We start from the raw sequence: 17379 nt of genomic DNA on the forward strand, positions 1-17379 counted from the left end.
TACGAGCCTGTGATTAAACAGCTTATGTATCAGGTATACAATGCTCAAAGGACATTATTATATTTCATTTTAATATGCTGTAGTGGACAGCGTATTATCACAATGCTTTTTTGTTTTCCAGTGTCACGTAGGCCTACTACCAAAAATATCTTGAGGCGATAACTTGACCCGTTTATATACAATAAATCTGACCTACATTTATGTGTCTGTTGTGAATGTCATGCCAGCTTCATTATGTTTGTGAACTTGAAATTCAGTCGACCGTAATATTGGACTTAAAGGGACATTCCTCTGAGTTTGCTGCATTGTAAGATGTTTCCAACTAATAAAATATTTGTACGATTAAACTTACATATTAAATATATTTTCTGGTTTAGAATATCAGTGTCTGTATATTCAATGCGTTTCTGGTCGTCTTAATATTTGTAAGAAGCCCAAACTGGATTTTATCTTCAAATAATTTCGTACGTACGAAACAATTATATTTTTGGAAATAAAATGAAATTTAACCTAGTACAAATATTAGAACGATCAGAAACACGTTTAATATACAGCCACTAATATTTTATGCAGACAAATATATTTGATACGTAATTACAATCGTTAAAAAGGCTTTGTTAGTCGATAACACCTTAAAAAGTGCAGAAAACTCAGGAATGTCCCTTTAAATAATACACGTGGTACGACCGCAGTTATTCTGTAACTGTGGAGTGAGACCGCTCTGTCAGGTTGCACTATACCAATTAATTTCCGGCTGGGTCGAAGTTCGAGGTGTACCGAAATTTTGATAGAGAAGTTAACACCACAAGTCCTGTGATTGGTTATAAATGTGAGTGTGTTGGTTGTAAAAAAAATTAGTTTCATCTGGGCTAAAAATGTATGCAATTTTATTTGATGTAGTACCACCGTGTCAAGTAGCCTTGTGCTTGGAACATGTATGGGGTACCTGTAAAAAAAAGTACTAAAATTTTGTGCGAAACTAGGGGTGTTGCAGAAACATCTGGTTATACCGAAAATGAGCCATGAAAGGTACCATTTTCTGCAGTTAATACTTTGAGGTAGGGGTTGTAGTACTGATATTTATGGGTCACAGTTTGGTTGATATATTGCATATAGTGTTTTTAAACACAAACGTTAACATGGTCGCCTATGGGATTTGAATTGGTATAGTCCAACCGTCATTGTCATACTCTTACAACATGCCGCTACCGATATCGTTCAGATCATCAGTTCTCTTGGCAAATGCCATTCTCGTGGTATTTTTCATATCGGCGTTTTCCAATTTCACTATAGGCATAACTGCGACTGGTTTTCTGTTGATTGTACTAAGGTATTATCGACTAGAACCCCCCGAGTTCAACAACGTCTGTGAGCGGCTAGGTTTTCCACCAGGAGAAGATAACTCGACAAGCCTTTCACCAATACTACACCGCGCGGGTGATGTTTACTATCCTGAAAATACCTTGGAGGCAATAAGAAAGGTTAGAGTGATTTTTTAATAATATTTTTTTGGGGCTTGTTTATTATTTTTTCTTTATGTTTACTTTCCACGTATCTGAAACTTTATCCTCATACATTTATCACCACCCCCCAAAAAACAACAACAACAACCAACAGACCCAAAAATTACCCCCCCCCCCCCCCCCCCACCAAAAAAAACCCCAACTCCGCTCGTAAATTATATTTACTTTAGTTAGTTTATTTCAGGTTAAAAAAAGCTAGAAAAAACTAGAAATAAAGCAGCAACGTCAACCACAACAAAAAAAAGACCCCCCCCCAAAAAAAAAAAAAAAAAAAGAAAAAAAAAAAAAAAAGGGAAAAAAGATCACCTACAGTATTGAAGAGTGGGTGCTGTTGAATGTCGTTGTGTAACAAAGTGTCAAACTGTTCGAATAGGACTCCTAGTGGTCCTACACAGCTACAGTATTCAAAAGTACACTCAAATGCATTATATATTATGGCAACATACTCCCCAATATATTACACCCAGCCAACATATTACCCGTACCCACCATATTAACGATTTGTAAAGCATCATATGATTGAAGTTTCCTCTCCCACAGAGTGTTGTGTAATTGTTGAACGATCCATTCCTTACAAATATTAACAGCAGTAGCCTAATTGCAACTTCGTGACAACAAAATATTGCACCGTAACAAGATCCCCCACCATCCTGTTTCTCTGACGTCATGCGCGAAATCTTATATATTCTAATGGTGCAAACCACGGTGTATTTGCCATGAACATAAGCTTGCCGGTAATAGAAATATTCAGGGACGTGACTAGCGGGTTTGGGAAAGTTACAATCCCCCTTTTTTGTTTTGAAGTCCCCATTTTGTCTAGCTGGTAAAGACCACACTAATATTTAATATTACTTTTGTCCTGATAATTATTTTCCGACTGTACCCATGTATGGAGATATGACATGGCTATCATGACAAGTTGTCAACAGCTAACTATACAAAGTGTATGATAAAGAGCTATTTTTAGTTTAAAAATTAATAAAGATAACAAAGAAAGAAACAAAGAAAACAAAGAAAAAACCGAAAACAACAACAACAATAATAATAATTTAAAAAAAAGAAGAAAAAAAAAGGACAGGCTTCGCAACGAATGACAAGTGTGTAAATTAGGTAAATAAATATATATTTTTGCATGAAATGAAGTACCATACGAAATTAACTGTTTTATTGCCCGAGCGAAAGCGATAGTTATAAAACAATTCCCAAACGAGTTTCATAAATTTTGTATGGCACTCACGCGAATGTTATAATTTATTTTTCTTACGCACCCGTTGGTGAGAACATCATTCGTTATTTTTTATAACACATAGTGTAAACACACATACGTGCGACAGCATTTTAAAGACATACAACTGGCTGCTCCTACGTGATGAGCAGGTCACCAATGCCATATCATCCAATTAAAAAAAAAAAAAAAAAAAAAAATGCACGGTCGAATCGATCAGTCTATGACGCACAAGTTGACCTGAAATTGACTTGTCTCTGACCCACAAGTTAACTATAAGCGCTAGGGCTGTTGGCCTACATAGGTTTTAGTTGGAAAAGGCGTTTAAATTTATTTTAAAACTGTTTTCTGAAGATATGTTAGAAATAGAATACTACATTCGTGTCCTTTAGATACCATTTATTTTACCCCCCTAAACTTTGCACGCCAAAATCTCGAGTCCCTGCTAAAATTCCCGCACTCGCGTCTGAGATAGCGTGGGAAAATACGATATATTTATGTATCCGTTTATTGTAAACTACATGCATGTGGATAATGAAGAAGTATATATATTATATACATTTATATGTAATTAAATTTCCGTTACATTCATTACAATATAATATCATTCCATTGGTCCAACCGTAGTAACGGGAGTTTGTTCAATTCTCAATGGATGTAAATATATCGTTAGGGAACGTCATACCTGATGACGTCATTTTATATTGGTAATTTGTCTTACTGAGCGTTATTGTTTAAAAAACAAAACAAAACAAAAACAACTTTTAATGTTATTATTAGTAAGTATGTTTCAAATTTAATTATAAATATTGTCTGTTATTTCTTTTACGTTCATCTGGGTATGAACAAAACAAAAAAAGTTGTACGCAAACTTATGTGAGAACGGGTTCACATACGTTTGCAGATGCTTCGCCGATTCACACAGTTTGCTGATGATTTGTTTTGTTAATACCCCGATGAAAGTAAAGGAAATAACAGACAATCCTTAAATAATTACAAAATTTCCGCGTTTATACGATTTCCTCAATTGTGATTGGACGACGTCGAATAAAAACTGAATGTTATCCTGCGATAAACCTCAGAAAATACGTGATTAGGCCTACGCCAGCTGTGACGTTAAATATTACGTAAAACAGGTTACGGAAAGGACGCTACAAACTGATTTATGTACATTTTAACTATATATTTATTATGGTATGTCCAGGCGCTTGTGCATAAACTTTAGAAGATGTTGAGTGGGAGTGGGGTGGGGCTAAACTGTGGCTAGTGAAATTTATGAGTGGTTAAAACATGCTTCCCTGGAAACAAAAGTATTGAAAAAAGAGAAAACATTTGCTTGATCAAGGGGAGTGTTTGACCGCCGAAATTATATAAAAACTGTTTGTTATTTTTAATGAATTTGTCGATGTACAACTGTCACAAACTGCATAAAATTGCATAGCGTAGTGGGATTTTAAACAACATTACGTCAAATGGGATGTCATTAGGCCTACGTAAAGCAACTCATGGGAAGAACGTTAGAATTTGGGATAATAATTAGGTGTAGTTTTAACTAAATAAGTTATGCTGTTTGTCATTATAAGAATAATTCTTTGTCATTTTGTTGTGAATTTATCGATGTATAACAGTCACAAATTTAGTATAAAATCGTTTCGCTACGCTACGCGATTGTATACAATTTGTGACAAAGTAAATACGTTATAATGATAAAAATGCCATTTAAGTTGAATTTTGAGGACCGATTTGGTGTTCATTTTCTGCCATGGATGTATCATTTTTGAATTTTTGTGACTGCGATTGCTGATTATGTTACTGACATTGCTGATTACTGATTACGTGACATACATTGTTGATTACATGACTGGCATTGTTGATTACGTGGCATACATTGTTGATTACGTGACATACATTGCTGATTACGTGACTGGCATTGTTGATTACGTGGCAGACATTGTTGATTACGTGGCATACATTGTTGATTATGTGACTGGCATTGTTGATTTCGTGACAGTCATTGTTAATTACGTGACTTGCATTGCTGATTAAATGAATGACATTGCTGATTACGTGACTGGCATTGTTGATTACCTGACAGACATTGTTGATTACGTGGCTTACAGTGCTAATTAAATGAATGGCATTGCTGATTACGTGACTGACATTGTTGATTACGTGGCTTACAGTGCTGATTAAATGAATGGCATTGCTGATTCCATGACTGACATTGTTGATTACGTGGCTTACAGTGCTGATTAAATGAATGACATTGCTGATTACGTGACTGACATTGTTGATTACGTTACTGACATTGTTGATTACGTGACAGACATTGTTGATTACGTGGCTTACAGTGCTGATTAAATGAATGACATTGCTGATTACGTGACTGACATTGTTGATTACGTGACTGACCTTTCTGGGTTTACTTAGCTCAAGGATTCTGGCGCCCGCGGCGTGGAGGTGGACCTGGCCTTCACGGCGGACGGCGTGGGCATCCTCTTCCACGACATGTCGGTGGATCGACTCACGGACGACTCGGGCTACGTGGCTGATTTGACCTACGAATACATTTCAAGTCTCGATGTCGCAGCCAAACACTCCTGCAGGTAACTCACTCGAGTCAAGTAGCATTAGTTAAATATTACTGAAGTCGTAATCAAACTTATATCAGCCGTATTACATATTATATACAATTCATGGACATTCCTATAATGAAAACATGAAAAGAATATTGTGTCAATATTTTCTAGAATTGTTATGACCTGCGAGAAAAGTGAAACGATGTTTTAATCATGCAACAGTTGGTCACACAAAGTAAGATACCAAATATTGTAAAATAAAAAGAAAGAAAGAAAAAAATAATAAAGATACCCAACCCCAAATAAATGTGTACATCTGTTTTCTTTTTCTTTTTTCTTTTTATTTTCAAATCTGATTGGCTAGTGAATAAATATCATTTACTAGGCATCATCAAGTGAAGTCTACACTGAGCCCTGGCCTAGTTCTTATAAACAAATTGTATGTGTGTGACGTCATTAGAGATCGAGTGTGGACTCTTTAAGAGCCGAATTAACAAAGCCTGTTTTTTTTAAACGTAGGTTTCTAAGCATTATAAATGTATGTAGTTCCACGCGTGTAAGACATAAACAGGTGTTTAAGCATTATAAATGTATGTAGTTCCACGCTTGTAAGACTAAAACAGGTGTTTAAGCATTATAAATGTATGTAGTTCCACGCGTGTAAGACTAAAACAGGTGTTTAAGCATTATAAATGTATGTAGTTCCACGCGTGTAAGACTAAAACAGGTGTTTAAGCATTATAAATGTATGTAGTTCCACGAGTGTAAGACTAAAACAGGATTTTAAGCATTATAAATGTATGTAGTTCCACGCGTGTAACACTAAAACAGGTTTTTAAGCATTATAAATGTATGTAGTTCCACGCGTGTAAGACTAAAACAGGTTTTTAAGCAGTATAAATGTATGTAGTTCCACGCGTGTAACACTAAAACAGAGTTTGTAAATATGGCCCTAGGCACGGCTGCATTTGCACAAACATTATTGGGTTCTTTTTTTTGTTTTCTTTCTTTTTTGTTTTTTTTACATTTATTTAGAGCAATGGGTTGTTTGTGTTTACAGACCGACGTCCGGTGTTGTGAAGATCCCCAAACTGGAGGAGTGCCTAGAAACGTGCCTGGAACTCGACCTCATGGTTTACATAGACTGTAAGAGCAAACCCAAACAGGTAGTACAGACATTTTGTGTTGTATAACAACACCACTAGAGCACATTGATTAATTAATCATCGGCTACTGGATGTCAAACATTTTATCATTTTAACATAGTCTAAGGAAGGAAACCCGCTACATTTTTCGATTAGTAGCAATGGATCTTTTGTATGCACCATCCCACAGACAGGATCAACATAATATGCTCAGCGTTGGACATCGTAAACGTAAGAACAATAAGTGTGTGTCCCAAATATACCACCATATTTTTAAACTGGTAACAACGAACCCCTATCCCACTTTGTTTTCAGTATTTGCCTTGTATTATACCTGGCTTTCCTTAGCAGAGATACGAGATAATTTATTTTAATTTATTTTATCACTATAATATTAGTGTATGATATGGAACTATGTTATGTGTTGTCTACCAATAATATGCATTTTTTTCGTTTGGTAATGAATTAACGCCATGCTGCCTGACTATAATAATGAAACTTTAATAAAACATTACTCTGTTATCCACTGCACAGAGATATATTTTTCCGACCTACTTTACGACTCCCCATTGGGCCTTTTCTCGGTCCAGTAAGTAGTGTATCAAAGCCGTGGCTTGTACTATCCTGCCAGTGGGATGGTGTATATAAAAGGTCCTATGCTGCTAATCGAAAAGGTTAGCCCACGGAATGGCGTCAGCTGATTTTCTCTCTTATTACCTGTGTTTTCCTTAACCTATGTCCGACGCCATATAAAATTAAATAAAAATGTGTTGCATGTGTCTTTAAATAAAACATTTCTTTGGGTTTCTTTCACAATTTGACACCATCAAAGTAGTGATACTTTAGTAAAATATACACCTTTTTAGAACATACAATTTGTATGGCGTTGTCGTGATATTAGTGTCTCTGACTCTAGACGGTAAAGGTTTTATAAACACCAGACCTGGTGTTGACTGCGCAAATTGCATTGGTCTGACCTACATTTGGAGAACATCAATGCTTAACATGACAGACACCGGGTTTAATATGTTGTGCACATACGACTGGCGATATCAAGTTACACAAATCATTTACCAAAGTTCACTGTGTGCGAGAGTCCGGACCTCACCTCTGATCTCTACAATCTCTGTAGACATGCGTTATCAGTAGTAGTCTGGTGGTTATCACCGTCACCTTGTTGCAGGATAAAAAAAACAACAAAAAAACAACAACGGAGAGCGAGAGAGAGAGAGAGAGAGAGAGAGAGAGAGAGAGAGAGAGAGAGAGAGAGAGAGAGAGAGGGGGGGGGGGGGATGAGGAACAGCGAGAGGGGAGGGAATAATATGTATGCATGTATGTGTGTATACATTCATGCATACATACATACATACATACATTCATACATACATAGTACATACATACATACACATACATACAGAGAGACAGACAGACAGACATACAGACAGACAATATATAGATATTCATAATCAATACATACTAGCCAGTGCCAGGTTTGCCAACTGTTTCATGCACGTAAGTGGGATCGACCGTGTAGATTGTAGGCCCCATGCATGTGGTTGAGTTAAAGATCATCCTTTTTATGGATGCCTCAATAGCTCAGAGCGCATCGTGATTAGTCTTTCAATTTGTGGGCGATTCGGTGTCACAGGTTCGAGTCCCAGCAACGGCATGGAACAATTTGTGAGGCCAGAAAGTATTTAATTATCCCCTGCGCCAGTGCGTTAATATCTATGTATGTAACAGTCAACCTTGACCTACATACAATATATAGATATTCATACATCAATACATACATACATACATACATACATACATACATATACACATACACATACACATACATACATACACACATACACATACACACACACACACACACACACACACAGATATATATATATATGTACATGTATTTATTTGTGTGTGTGGAATACTCACATATGATGTTTAAGTTCACCGGTATAAATATTTTATTTGTTGGGCATGCTGAACTTTTAACATGTGATATGCTGATGACACAGCGCTTTTTGCTGATAATTATGATGACATGCAGAATTTGGTTGCCAGTGCGAATAATTTTTACATGCTCATATACCACTAGAGTTTCGAGCATGTCCGTCCCGAGGCCTGTCTCTGGATAGCCAGGGACTTGTCCCGAGACAGAAAAAAAAATTAAGCGGACAATTTTGAAATTTACATCCAAAAATTAAATAGTGGGTCTTTAAAATTTTGATGCGCATCTCTAATTAATATAATTAAATAAAGAAAATTCTACTCATTAAATTTTGTCGCTAAATAGATCGGGTAGTCAAAAAGAAATTAGATAAGATCGGTGGCCTGACTCGGGATAGGGGGGTGGGGGTGGGGGGTGGGGGTGGGGGGTTGGATTATTGTTGAAAATGAGCAGAATTTTGAAAATAGCAATTAGTAAAAAAAGTTAATAGAATTTAAAAAAGAAAAGAAAAAAAAGAAGTTACAAGCCAAAAAAAAAAAGAATTGACTGCTCGGTCGAATATTTATATAATTTGGAGCATTTTAGAAGGACAGTCCAAAAATAAATGAGAGAAAGAAGAGAGGATCGGACTATTTAATAATATTAAAAAAAAGAAGTAATTTCGACATAAACTTTTGAACGAAGGTCTAAAAGTTTAAAGTCCTATCTATATGTCCACATGAGTGGCCTCGTTAAGGCCGTTAGGGTGCACAGCTTGTAGGGACGAGATGGGTTGCATCCCGTCAAGAAAACCCCTAGATTGACGGTCAATAGACATTGAAGGTGTAGTGCTGTGCTGAAATACAGATCTTGAGAAGCCGGATCCGTCTGAACGAGAGAGAGAATCAGACTAGGGTATAGTCCAGTCGTCATGGGTTGGTATAGTGGTGCGGACGGGCCCGACTTCGAGGATACGAGGTGGTATCACAATAAAACAAAGTAAAGTCTAGAAAAGAGTAGTAGGGGCCGACCCCGCTTCCTGTTTCTTCTTATAGTGGGGTGGTCAATCTTCCAGTGCTGCTAGGACAGGCTCGGACATGTAGAGACTAAACGCGAACAACCGTGGCGTTCTGCAGAATGGCCGTCATACGAGTCACGAAAAAAACAAGTCAACATAGTCAGACGGAGGAATGACGTGGTGGCGAGGACTCTCGCAAAAATGAATCCAAACTGGTGGTGCAGACTGTTGAAACGAGAAGCGTTCCAGCGTTCAATCAGTTCCAATGACCGCATACATCCCTGTAGAAAACTTCACTTCGCTGATAAAAACAACAAAGTGAAGGATCCCCAAGTCGAGCCGCGAAATCATGTGCAGTGTGCACAAGCGAAACAAACACGTCTTACCGCGAGGAGCTCCAGACTGGGAATGGCAGCATTTGAAAATTAAATGTAAATTGTAAAATACAAGTGCTAATTTTCAGTGGTAATAAGAAGGATTATTCCAAATTGTTCTGTTTAGGAAACGCACATTTAGATAAGGTAGAAATATACAAATATCTTGGCCTTATATTTCATAAATCCAATGAATTCACTTTTGCTCGAAAAAAGTTATATGAATCAGCTAAAAAAAATATGTATTTTACACTTAGACAAGGAAAACGTTGTTATCTTTCCATCCAATGCCAACTTAAATTATTTGATTGTATGGTTTTACCTATTGCTTTATACGGATGTGAAATTTGGGGTTTTGAAAGTTTGTCTTGTATAGAAAAATTGTATATCAAATATTTAAAACTATTATTGCCTGTTAGATAATCTACCCCATTATGTATGTTGTATGGAGAACATGGACGCTTTCCAGTAGACATAACAGTAAAAGTAAGAATGATAGGAGTTTGGAATAGAATGATTACAGGGAAGCAGTCCAAACTATCATTGTTAGTGTACAGAATGTTGTTGAATGATTATGTTACTAATTGTTATGATCATAAATGGATATCTTTTATAAAATCGATTTTAGATAATACTGGTTGTACATACATTTGAGTTTATTAATAGTGCTTCGTTGTTAAATCTTTTTATTTCAACAAAACTTATAAATCAATTTTTGCAAACATGTTATAGTCATATGACAGTTCATCGAAAGCATCTTGTTATAAAATATTTAAAAGCAATATAGCATTTGAAAAATATTTAACTTCATTAGAGAAAAAACATTGGTATTCATTGTTACGCTTTAGAGTATCTAACCACAATGTTCCAATAGAGAAAGGTAGATGGATACGTAAACCATTACACGATAGATTGTGTGTTTTAATGACACTGGAAATAAATACCATTATATTTTTGCATGTCCATATTTTAACCAAATCAGACTTCGTTCAGTATATACCGAAATATTATCGATCCAATCCAAATACATATAAATTTCACGAATTATTTAATTGTATAAAAACAGGTGTCCTTCGTAAACCAAAAAAAAATCTTTTTTTCTGTAGATCATGCGATATTGAAAACAGGGAAGTGGCCCTTGAAATCAGATATTACTACTTTGGTTTTTCCCCTGTGGGTAGATCTGAGTTTAGCCAACGCCATGTCGTGTCAAAGGCTTGTTGCGTATTAAGCATTAAATTCCTAACTGAAGATATTGCACATACTATTTGTTTTATTGGTGAGACTTTAAGCCTAGATTCCGGACTTCATTGTTTTATAAACACAGAGCTAGATGACCATTCCACGTTTGAAGCCATGTTGGTATAATTACGTCACTGCTATTTTGATTGGTTAAATGAAATATATCTTAGGTTAGATCGTCTGACGTTTGGTTTATCTTATGATTTATTTGTAGACTGCAGATCTTCTGTGCGGCCTTTTCAAGAAGCATCCCAAGCTATACAACAAGGCGGTTGTGTGTTCTTTCTTCCCTCTTGTCATATACGCGGTGGGTATTTATTTGACAACGTTCCTACAATCCCAGTATATTATGAAACATCATTTTTAGTATATGTGTACATGTTATTGTATATGTGCATTACATTATATATGTAAATCTTTATCATTTGTTGTTATATTTAGTACTGGTTTTTGTGATATAATTATTTTAAAAGCTGTTCATAGTAATTATATTGATCCTTGGTGTCGTGAATTGGAGAAAAATTCTCATGTAAAAGTGGCTAAGCAGGAGCGGATCCAGGGATGGTGGTGGTGGTGGTGGGGGGGTAGTCCCAGATATCTTCACCACTTCGCTTCCGAATTGTTTTTCTCATATTCAAGAGCGGATGCATGAATCATGTCGGACCTTATTAAGTATGTTCTACTGTGTATAGGCCCAGAACGCTGATCCACGAATCATCACTAGTCTCATTAAGTATGTTTTATTGTGTAGGTCCAAGACGCTGATCCACAAACCATGACTGGCATCATTAAGTATGTTTTCATGTGTATAGGTCCAGAATGCTGATCCACGAATCATCACTAGTCTCATTAAGTATGTTTTCATGTGTATAGGTCCAGAATGCTGATCCACGAATCATCACTAGTCTCATTAAGTATGTTTTCATGTGTATAGGTCCAGAATGCTGATCCACGAATCATCACTAGTCTCATTAAGTATGTTTTCATGTGTGTAGATCCAGAATGCTGATCCACGAATCATCACTAGTCTCATTAAGTATGTTTTCATGTGTATAGGTCCAGAATGCTGATCCACGAATCATCACTAGTCTCATTAAGTATGTTTTCATGTGTATAGGTCCAGAATGCTGATCCACGAATCATCACTAGTCTCATTAAGTATGTTTTCATGTGTGTAGATCCAGAATGCTGATCCACGAATCATCACTAGTCTCATTATGTATGTTTTCATGTGTGAATGGCCATAATGTCGATCAACGAATCACAATCTGATTAAAATTAGTTCTACTGGGTCTACCAGTAGATCTAACAGCATTGCGTGGACTCCCATGTCCAGGTGACATTTCATCTATAAATAACAATTTTAATATCGACCAATTACACTTTGCGTTTTATAGCGTTATTCGGGAGCATACAAATTCTAAAAATATCGGGCGAGACTATTTATGCAATAGGCGAACTTGTTGGTCTATTTCAACATTGAAAAAACAGGGGGGAAAGTGCAGTAATAAACTCTGGATTGTATACTAGTATAAACAGATTTTATGGCTATCCATCACGGTTTTTTGTTTCGTCTTGAAACGAATTTTATATAAAATTTTATATTGCAATTAGTTTCCGGCATACTTCGTAATTCACCCGAATCACCGGCCTCGGTGGCGTCGTGGTAGGCCATCGGTCTACAGGCTGGTAGGTACTGGGTTCGGATCCCAGTCGAGGCATGGGACTTTTAATCCAGATACCGACTCCAAACCCTGAGTGAGTGCTCCGCAAGGCTCAATGGGTAGGTGTAAACCACTTGCACCGACCAGTGATCCATAACTGGTTCAACAAAGGTCATGGTTTGTGCTATCCTGCTTGTGGGAAGTGCAAATAAAAGATCCCTTGCTGCTAATCGGAAAGAGTAGCCCATGTAGTGGCGACAGCGGGTTTCCTCTCAAAATCTGTGTGGTCCTTAACCATATGTCTGACGCCATATAACCGTAAATAAAATGTGTTGAGTGCGTCGTTAAATAAAACATTTCTTTCTTTCTTTCTTTCACCCGAATCATTTTGATTGGTCTAATGAAAGGTCAACTGGACATGAGCTCCAACGGGCTGCTGTTAGATCCACATGTAATAGTGGAGCTAATTTTAATTAGATTGCACGAATCATGACTGGCCTCATTATGTTTTATTGTGTGTAGGTCCGGAACACCGATCCACAAATCATGACGGGCCTTGTGTTTTCTCATTTGTAGGTCCAGATGGCTGATTCCCGAATCATGACTGGCCTCATTAAGTATGTTTTCTTGTGTGTAGGTCCGGAACGCTGATCCCCGAATCATGACTGGCCAGACTCTGCGGCACTGGGCCCTGCAGTTCCGGATATATCGCGTGCCCGAGCACGTGACCAAGTGGTGGCACGCCGTCCTGGCCCCGGTGCTCGACGTCATCCTTGAGTGGTCCATCTACTCGTGGGTTTGGTTCCTGTGTGGAAACTCATTCACCTTGATCTGTAAAGACGACTTGTCCAGGTGCGGGCTGCAACATTAATTAACCACTTCAGTAGTCGCCATTAGGAACCATTCTAGACTGGGTCGAAATTCACAAAATAAATAAATAAATATATATACAAAATTTAATAATAAATAAAGATTATAAACAGTGCATGTTCGTGCTAAATTTGATGCTCTTTTCTTAGATTCACCCCATTCCCCACCACAGAGATACACCAAATGTATGATTGTATTCTACCAGAATTCAAAACCAAATATTCTAAATACAAATAGGCCTAAGAACAAATCAGTGTTTTCACGTGAAGGGTCTAGCACATTATTATATACTCTTTGTATAATAATATTTTGTTCATCATACCGGGATTTGTCATCCGGTTTTTAGCGTCTCTCTAAGCTTGGTCTTCGCTTAAATTCAGTTAATATATGTGGAGTGCTTTCCCAATGTAATCTTCCTTACGCCCCACTGTCCTGCAGAAAGTGTGATTTCCCGACACATTTTACATTTTACTATAATTTCTAAGTGAAATCATAGTAGAGTGAAATTTAGTACCGATATTATAAAACTGCCCATTGGAAGTTTGCAATGGATATAACCCTCTGATTACCACCAGATCTGTTCCCTTGGTATACGGACAGCTACTTCACATATCACTTGTTATCTTCATCTTGTTTTCTTTTTGTTCTTGTCTTTATTATTAATCTTTTTAAAATTGTTTTTAAAATTCATACATAATTGCTAATATTTTCAGAGAAACGTGCACGTACTTTAGGAAGCTTGGTTCCATTGTTATACCATGGACTGTGAACGACAAGGCAGAGAAGGACTTTTTCCAACAGAGTTTGAAATGTCCAATCATGACGGACCATGTTAAAGACTGTTGATTACAGCTTTGACTAGTTATTGCTATAATGAATTCTAGTTGTTATCAGTTAATATGATTAGTTATTACGATAACAAATTATTATTTCTATAATGATTTCCTGTTTCTAACAAATAATATGATTAAATATTGTACTAACTAGATATTGCTTTGTTGAATTCGTGTTATAACTAGTCACTATGACTAGTTATTGCTCTGACTAGCTATTGCTGTTATGACGTGTTGCGATTAGTTAATATGATTAGTTATTGCTATGACTAGTAATTCTTATAATGAATTATTTTATAAACAGAAACTATGATTAATTATTGCTGTGACTATTTATAATCATGATGAATTCTTGAATTGTTTTCCTGTTATAAGCAGTTAATATGATTTACCATTGCTCCAAATAATATTTTGATAAATACTTGTTATTAGCAGTTAACAAGATTAGTCATTCCTCTCATGTGTCATTGCTATCTTGAATTCGTCTTACGGATCAACTAATATGATTAGGTATTGTTACAATAAGTTTTTTTGTGATCATTACTTGTGACAACCCATTTGTAATAACTAATTGTTATGATTAACTGATATTCATGTTTAACAGAGTGCAATTAGTATGTGTGATCATACACTTTATGTTTATGGTAGTTTTTACATTTCCAACAATTAGCATTTATAACCTGCGTGTTTACAAGACTGTGGTTCACAATGTATGATTTTTCCTGTTTTAACTTTAATAGCAGGATCGAATGTGGCTGAATAGCCCCCAAAATATTGCTTGAAAATCTATACATTTGTAACACACTGGTTGTTTTTCCATTGCCAAAAGTGTGCACACCTTTTGAACCCTACCTCCTCTCGCTGAGCCAAACTCTCAAACATCGCGTCATGCAACGTCATCAAAATGTACTCGTTGTATGCATGGCTTTATACCCATGTCACAAAACGTAAATACACACTATTACGTACTCCAGCAAGAGGGGTTATCATTGGAAAAAAACCCCGCACAAATCTCTTTAATTCTTCCCCAATTACTAGAAGTGAATATGTGAATCACAACTCGTGTATCAAGTAAAACTATACTGGGTGAATAAATTCTCATCCGGAAATGAACAGTGTAGTGAGACCCAAGGAGGGGATTGAGGCGGGGGGTGGGGTGGGGTGTCAACCCTGCTCTTTCAGATGTCCCGATATTATGTACGTCAGAGTAAACTATATTTTAAAGGTGCAGACCCTAATTTCAACCCGTAAAAATGGACACTAAGTTTCGTTAATCTACAAGCCTGTAACATATCTGGATAAAGTTACAACAGAGTGATTCAATCTGAACAATAAAATCTAAGTAAAGTATGATTTCAGTCATCAAAAACGGCTCTAACAGTGAACAATGTGTTTTAGTGTTTAAAAACTAGGGTCTGTCCCTTTAACGGCTGGCAGAAAGACAGATTTATTCCACATAAACATTGGGAGTACCTGAGCTCATGTTATGGACTGTATCCACCATCCAATATAAGCCCCTGAAAATATATGTATGTTCATGAATGTTGTATATAGGGTGAACAAGAATGAGTCATTCTATTGATTGTAAGTCACATCCTCAGGTTTAGAATTAGAGTATGATCGAGGTCGTATGTTTTAGACTTTACGAAGCAGCAACGTTATAGACCTGTATGTTGCGTTTGTCGATTATGTTTGTTAAAGTTGATATTGTGTGTGTATTAGTGAACGAAATATACTCGCCATCTGTATAATGATTTTATTTTAGTGATATGCATTTTATGTTTCCATGTTATCTTTCTGTGCCAAACAGATACTCAAAGCACCATGAAATATTCCTATATTGATATTTACTATAGCAGTTGTATTCTTACTGTTTTATTATTAATACTTATTGAATAATTTTATGTTAATACTTATATAGTCCTTCCCACACTGAACGCCTTTTTTTGCATACTGTGGAATTTACTACAAGTTATTTATTTCTGAGCCGATTGTTTTCTGCACGCAGAAATAATGAGTTTTTGTTATTTCCAAAAAATATCTCCTTTTCCTTTTACGTCAAACCAAAATAAAATTATTTACAAAAAAAAAAGAAAAATGTTTTTGTAGGAGGATGGGACGGACTATAGCATTACCGTGACACGCTAATATAAACATTTATTACATACCTGTAAGAGATAACGAATTTAATAACAAAATCGTACGTCACATTGTGAGATACCGTTGACAAAGCTGGGATATAAGCTGTAACGCGATTGGCCAACAACACATTAAGGGAGAATGGGATCAACACAATGTGACGTAAGATTTTGTACATATCTTACTGAAAGCAGTGCCGAATTCAGCCAGACCGAGCAGAAAAACGTCCGCCAAACTGGTTTAAGCGCTTCATGTTAACACGAATGAGTATTTCACAAACCAGTAAAAATAGTTCGCAAACGTTAGCTAAAAAAAAAACCCGGCTGGCTGAACGTAGGGCTGATTTTACTCTCAGTAATACGAAGTAGTTTTAAAACTGCCGTCGAATGAACTATTTATGAAACCAAATCTGGGTCATTAACCTCGATTGTATGCGGGGCCTATGCTGACCCTCGAACACCAGCTGCTCTGTGTGTTTACTTTTGTTACTTTTTTATGAATTCTAAGCAATAATTATAGGTAGGTAATAAATAAAATACTACACTCCTTTCAGTTTAATACCATTTTTATGAACTCATACAGTAGAAAATGGCAGCTAGGTCGCTTTCGCTCGCTAGATACCATTTTCTAATGTATTCGTTCATAAAAATGGTATTAAACTGAAAGTCGTGTAGTATTCTCTATATGTCTGTAGATATGTTGCCCCACTTACAAACATGTACGCACGAACACCCAAACACACCTTTTCAGGTAACTTATGATAAAATGACAACTGTATAATGTCAAGAAGACAGAAATTGTTGACAACAACTCATGTATATGCGATAAATTATT

General features: G+C 36.4%; 1 protein-coding gene across 2 annotated transcripts; it reads left to right on the top strand.

The window, feature by feature from the left end:
• The first annotated feature begins 1101 nt into the window (after positions 1-1101).
• LOC121379263 (glycerophosphodiester phosphodiesterase 1-like) lies at positions 1102-14559 on the top strand. 2 transcript variants are annotated; one of them, XM_041507792.1, is made up of 6 exons: positions 1102-1481; positions 5179-5354; positions 6388-6493; positions 11254-11346; positions 13341-13555; positions 14287-14559. In XM_041507792.1, the coding sequence occupies exons 1-6, from the start codon at positions 1200-1202 to the stop codon at positions 14417-14419; spliced, it is 1005 nt and encodes a 334-aa protein (XP_041363726.1). In that variant the 5' UTR covers positions 1102-1199; the 3' UTR covers positions 14420-14559. The 2 variants fall into 2 exon arrangements, with proteins under 2 accessions (XP_041363726.1, XP_041363727.1); XM_041507793.1 differs by lacking the exon at positions 1102-1481 and adding an exon at positions 3471-3527.
• The last annotated feature ends 2820 nt before the right edge of the window (positions 14560-17379 follow it).

The sequence above is a fragment of the Gigantopelta aegis genome, chromosome 8, assembly GCF_016097555.1.
Source record: "Gigantopelta aegis isolate Gae_Host chromosome 8, Gae_host_genome, whole genome shotgun sequence".
Taxonomy (NCBI): domain Eukaryota; kingdom Metazoa; phylum Mollusca; class Gastropoda; order Neomphalida; family Peltospiridae; genus Gigantopelta; species Gigantopelta aegis.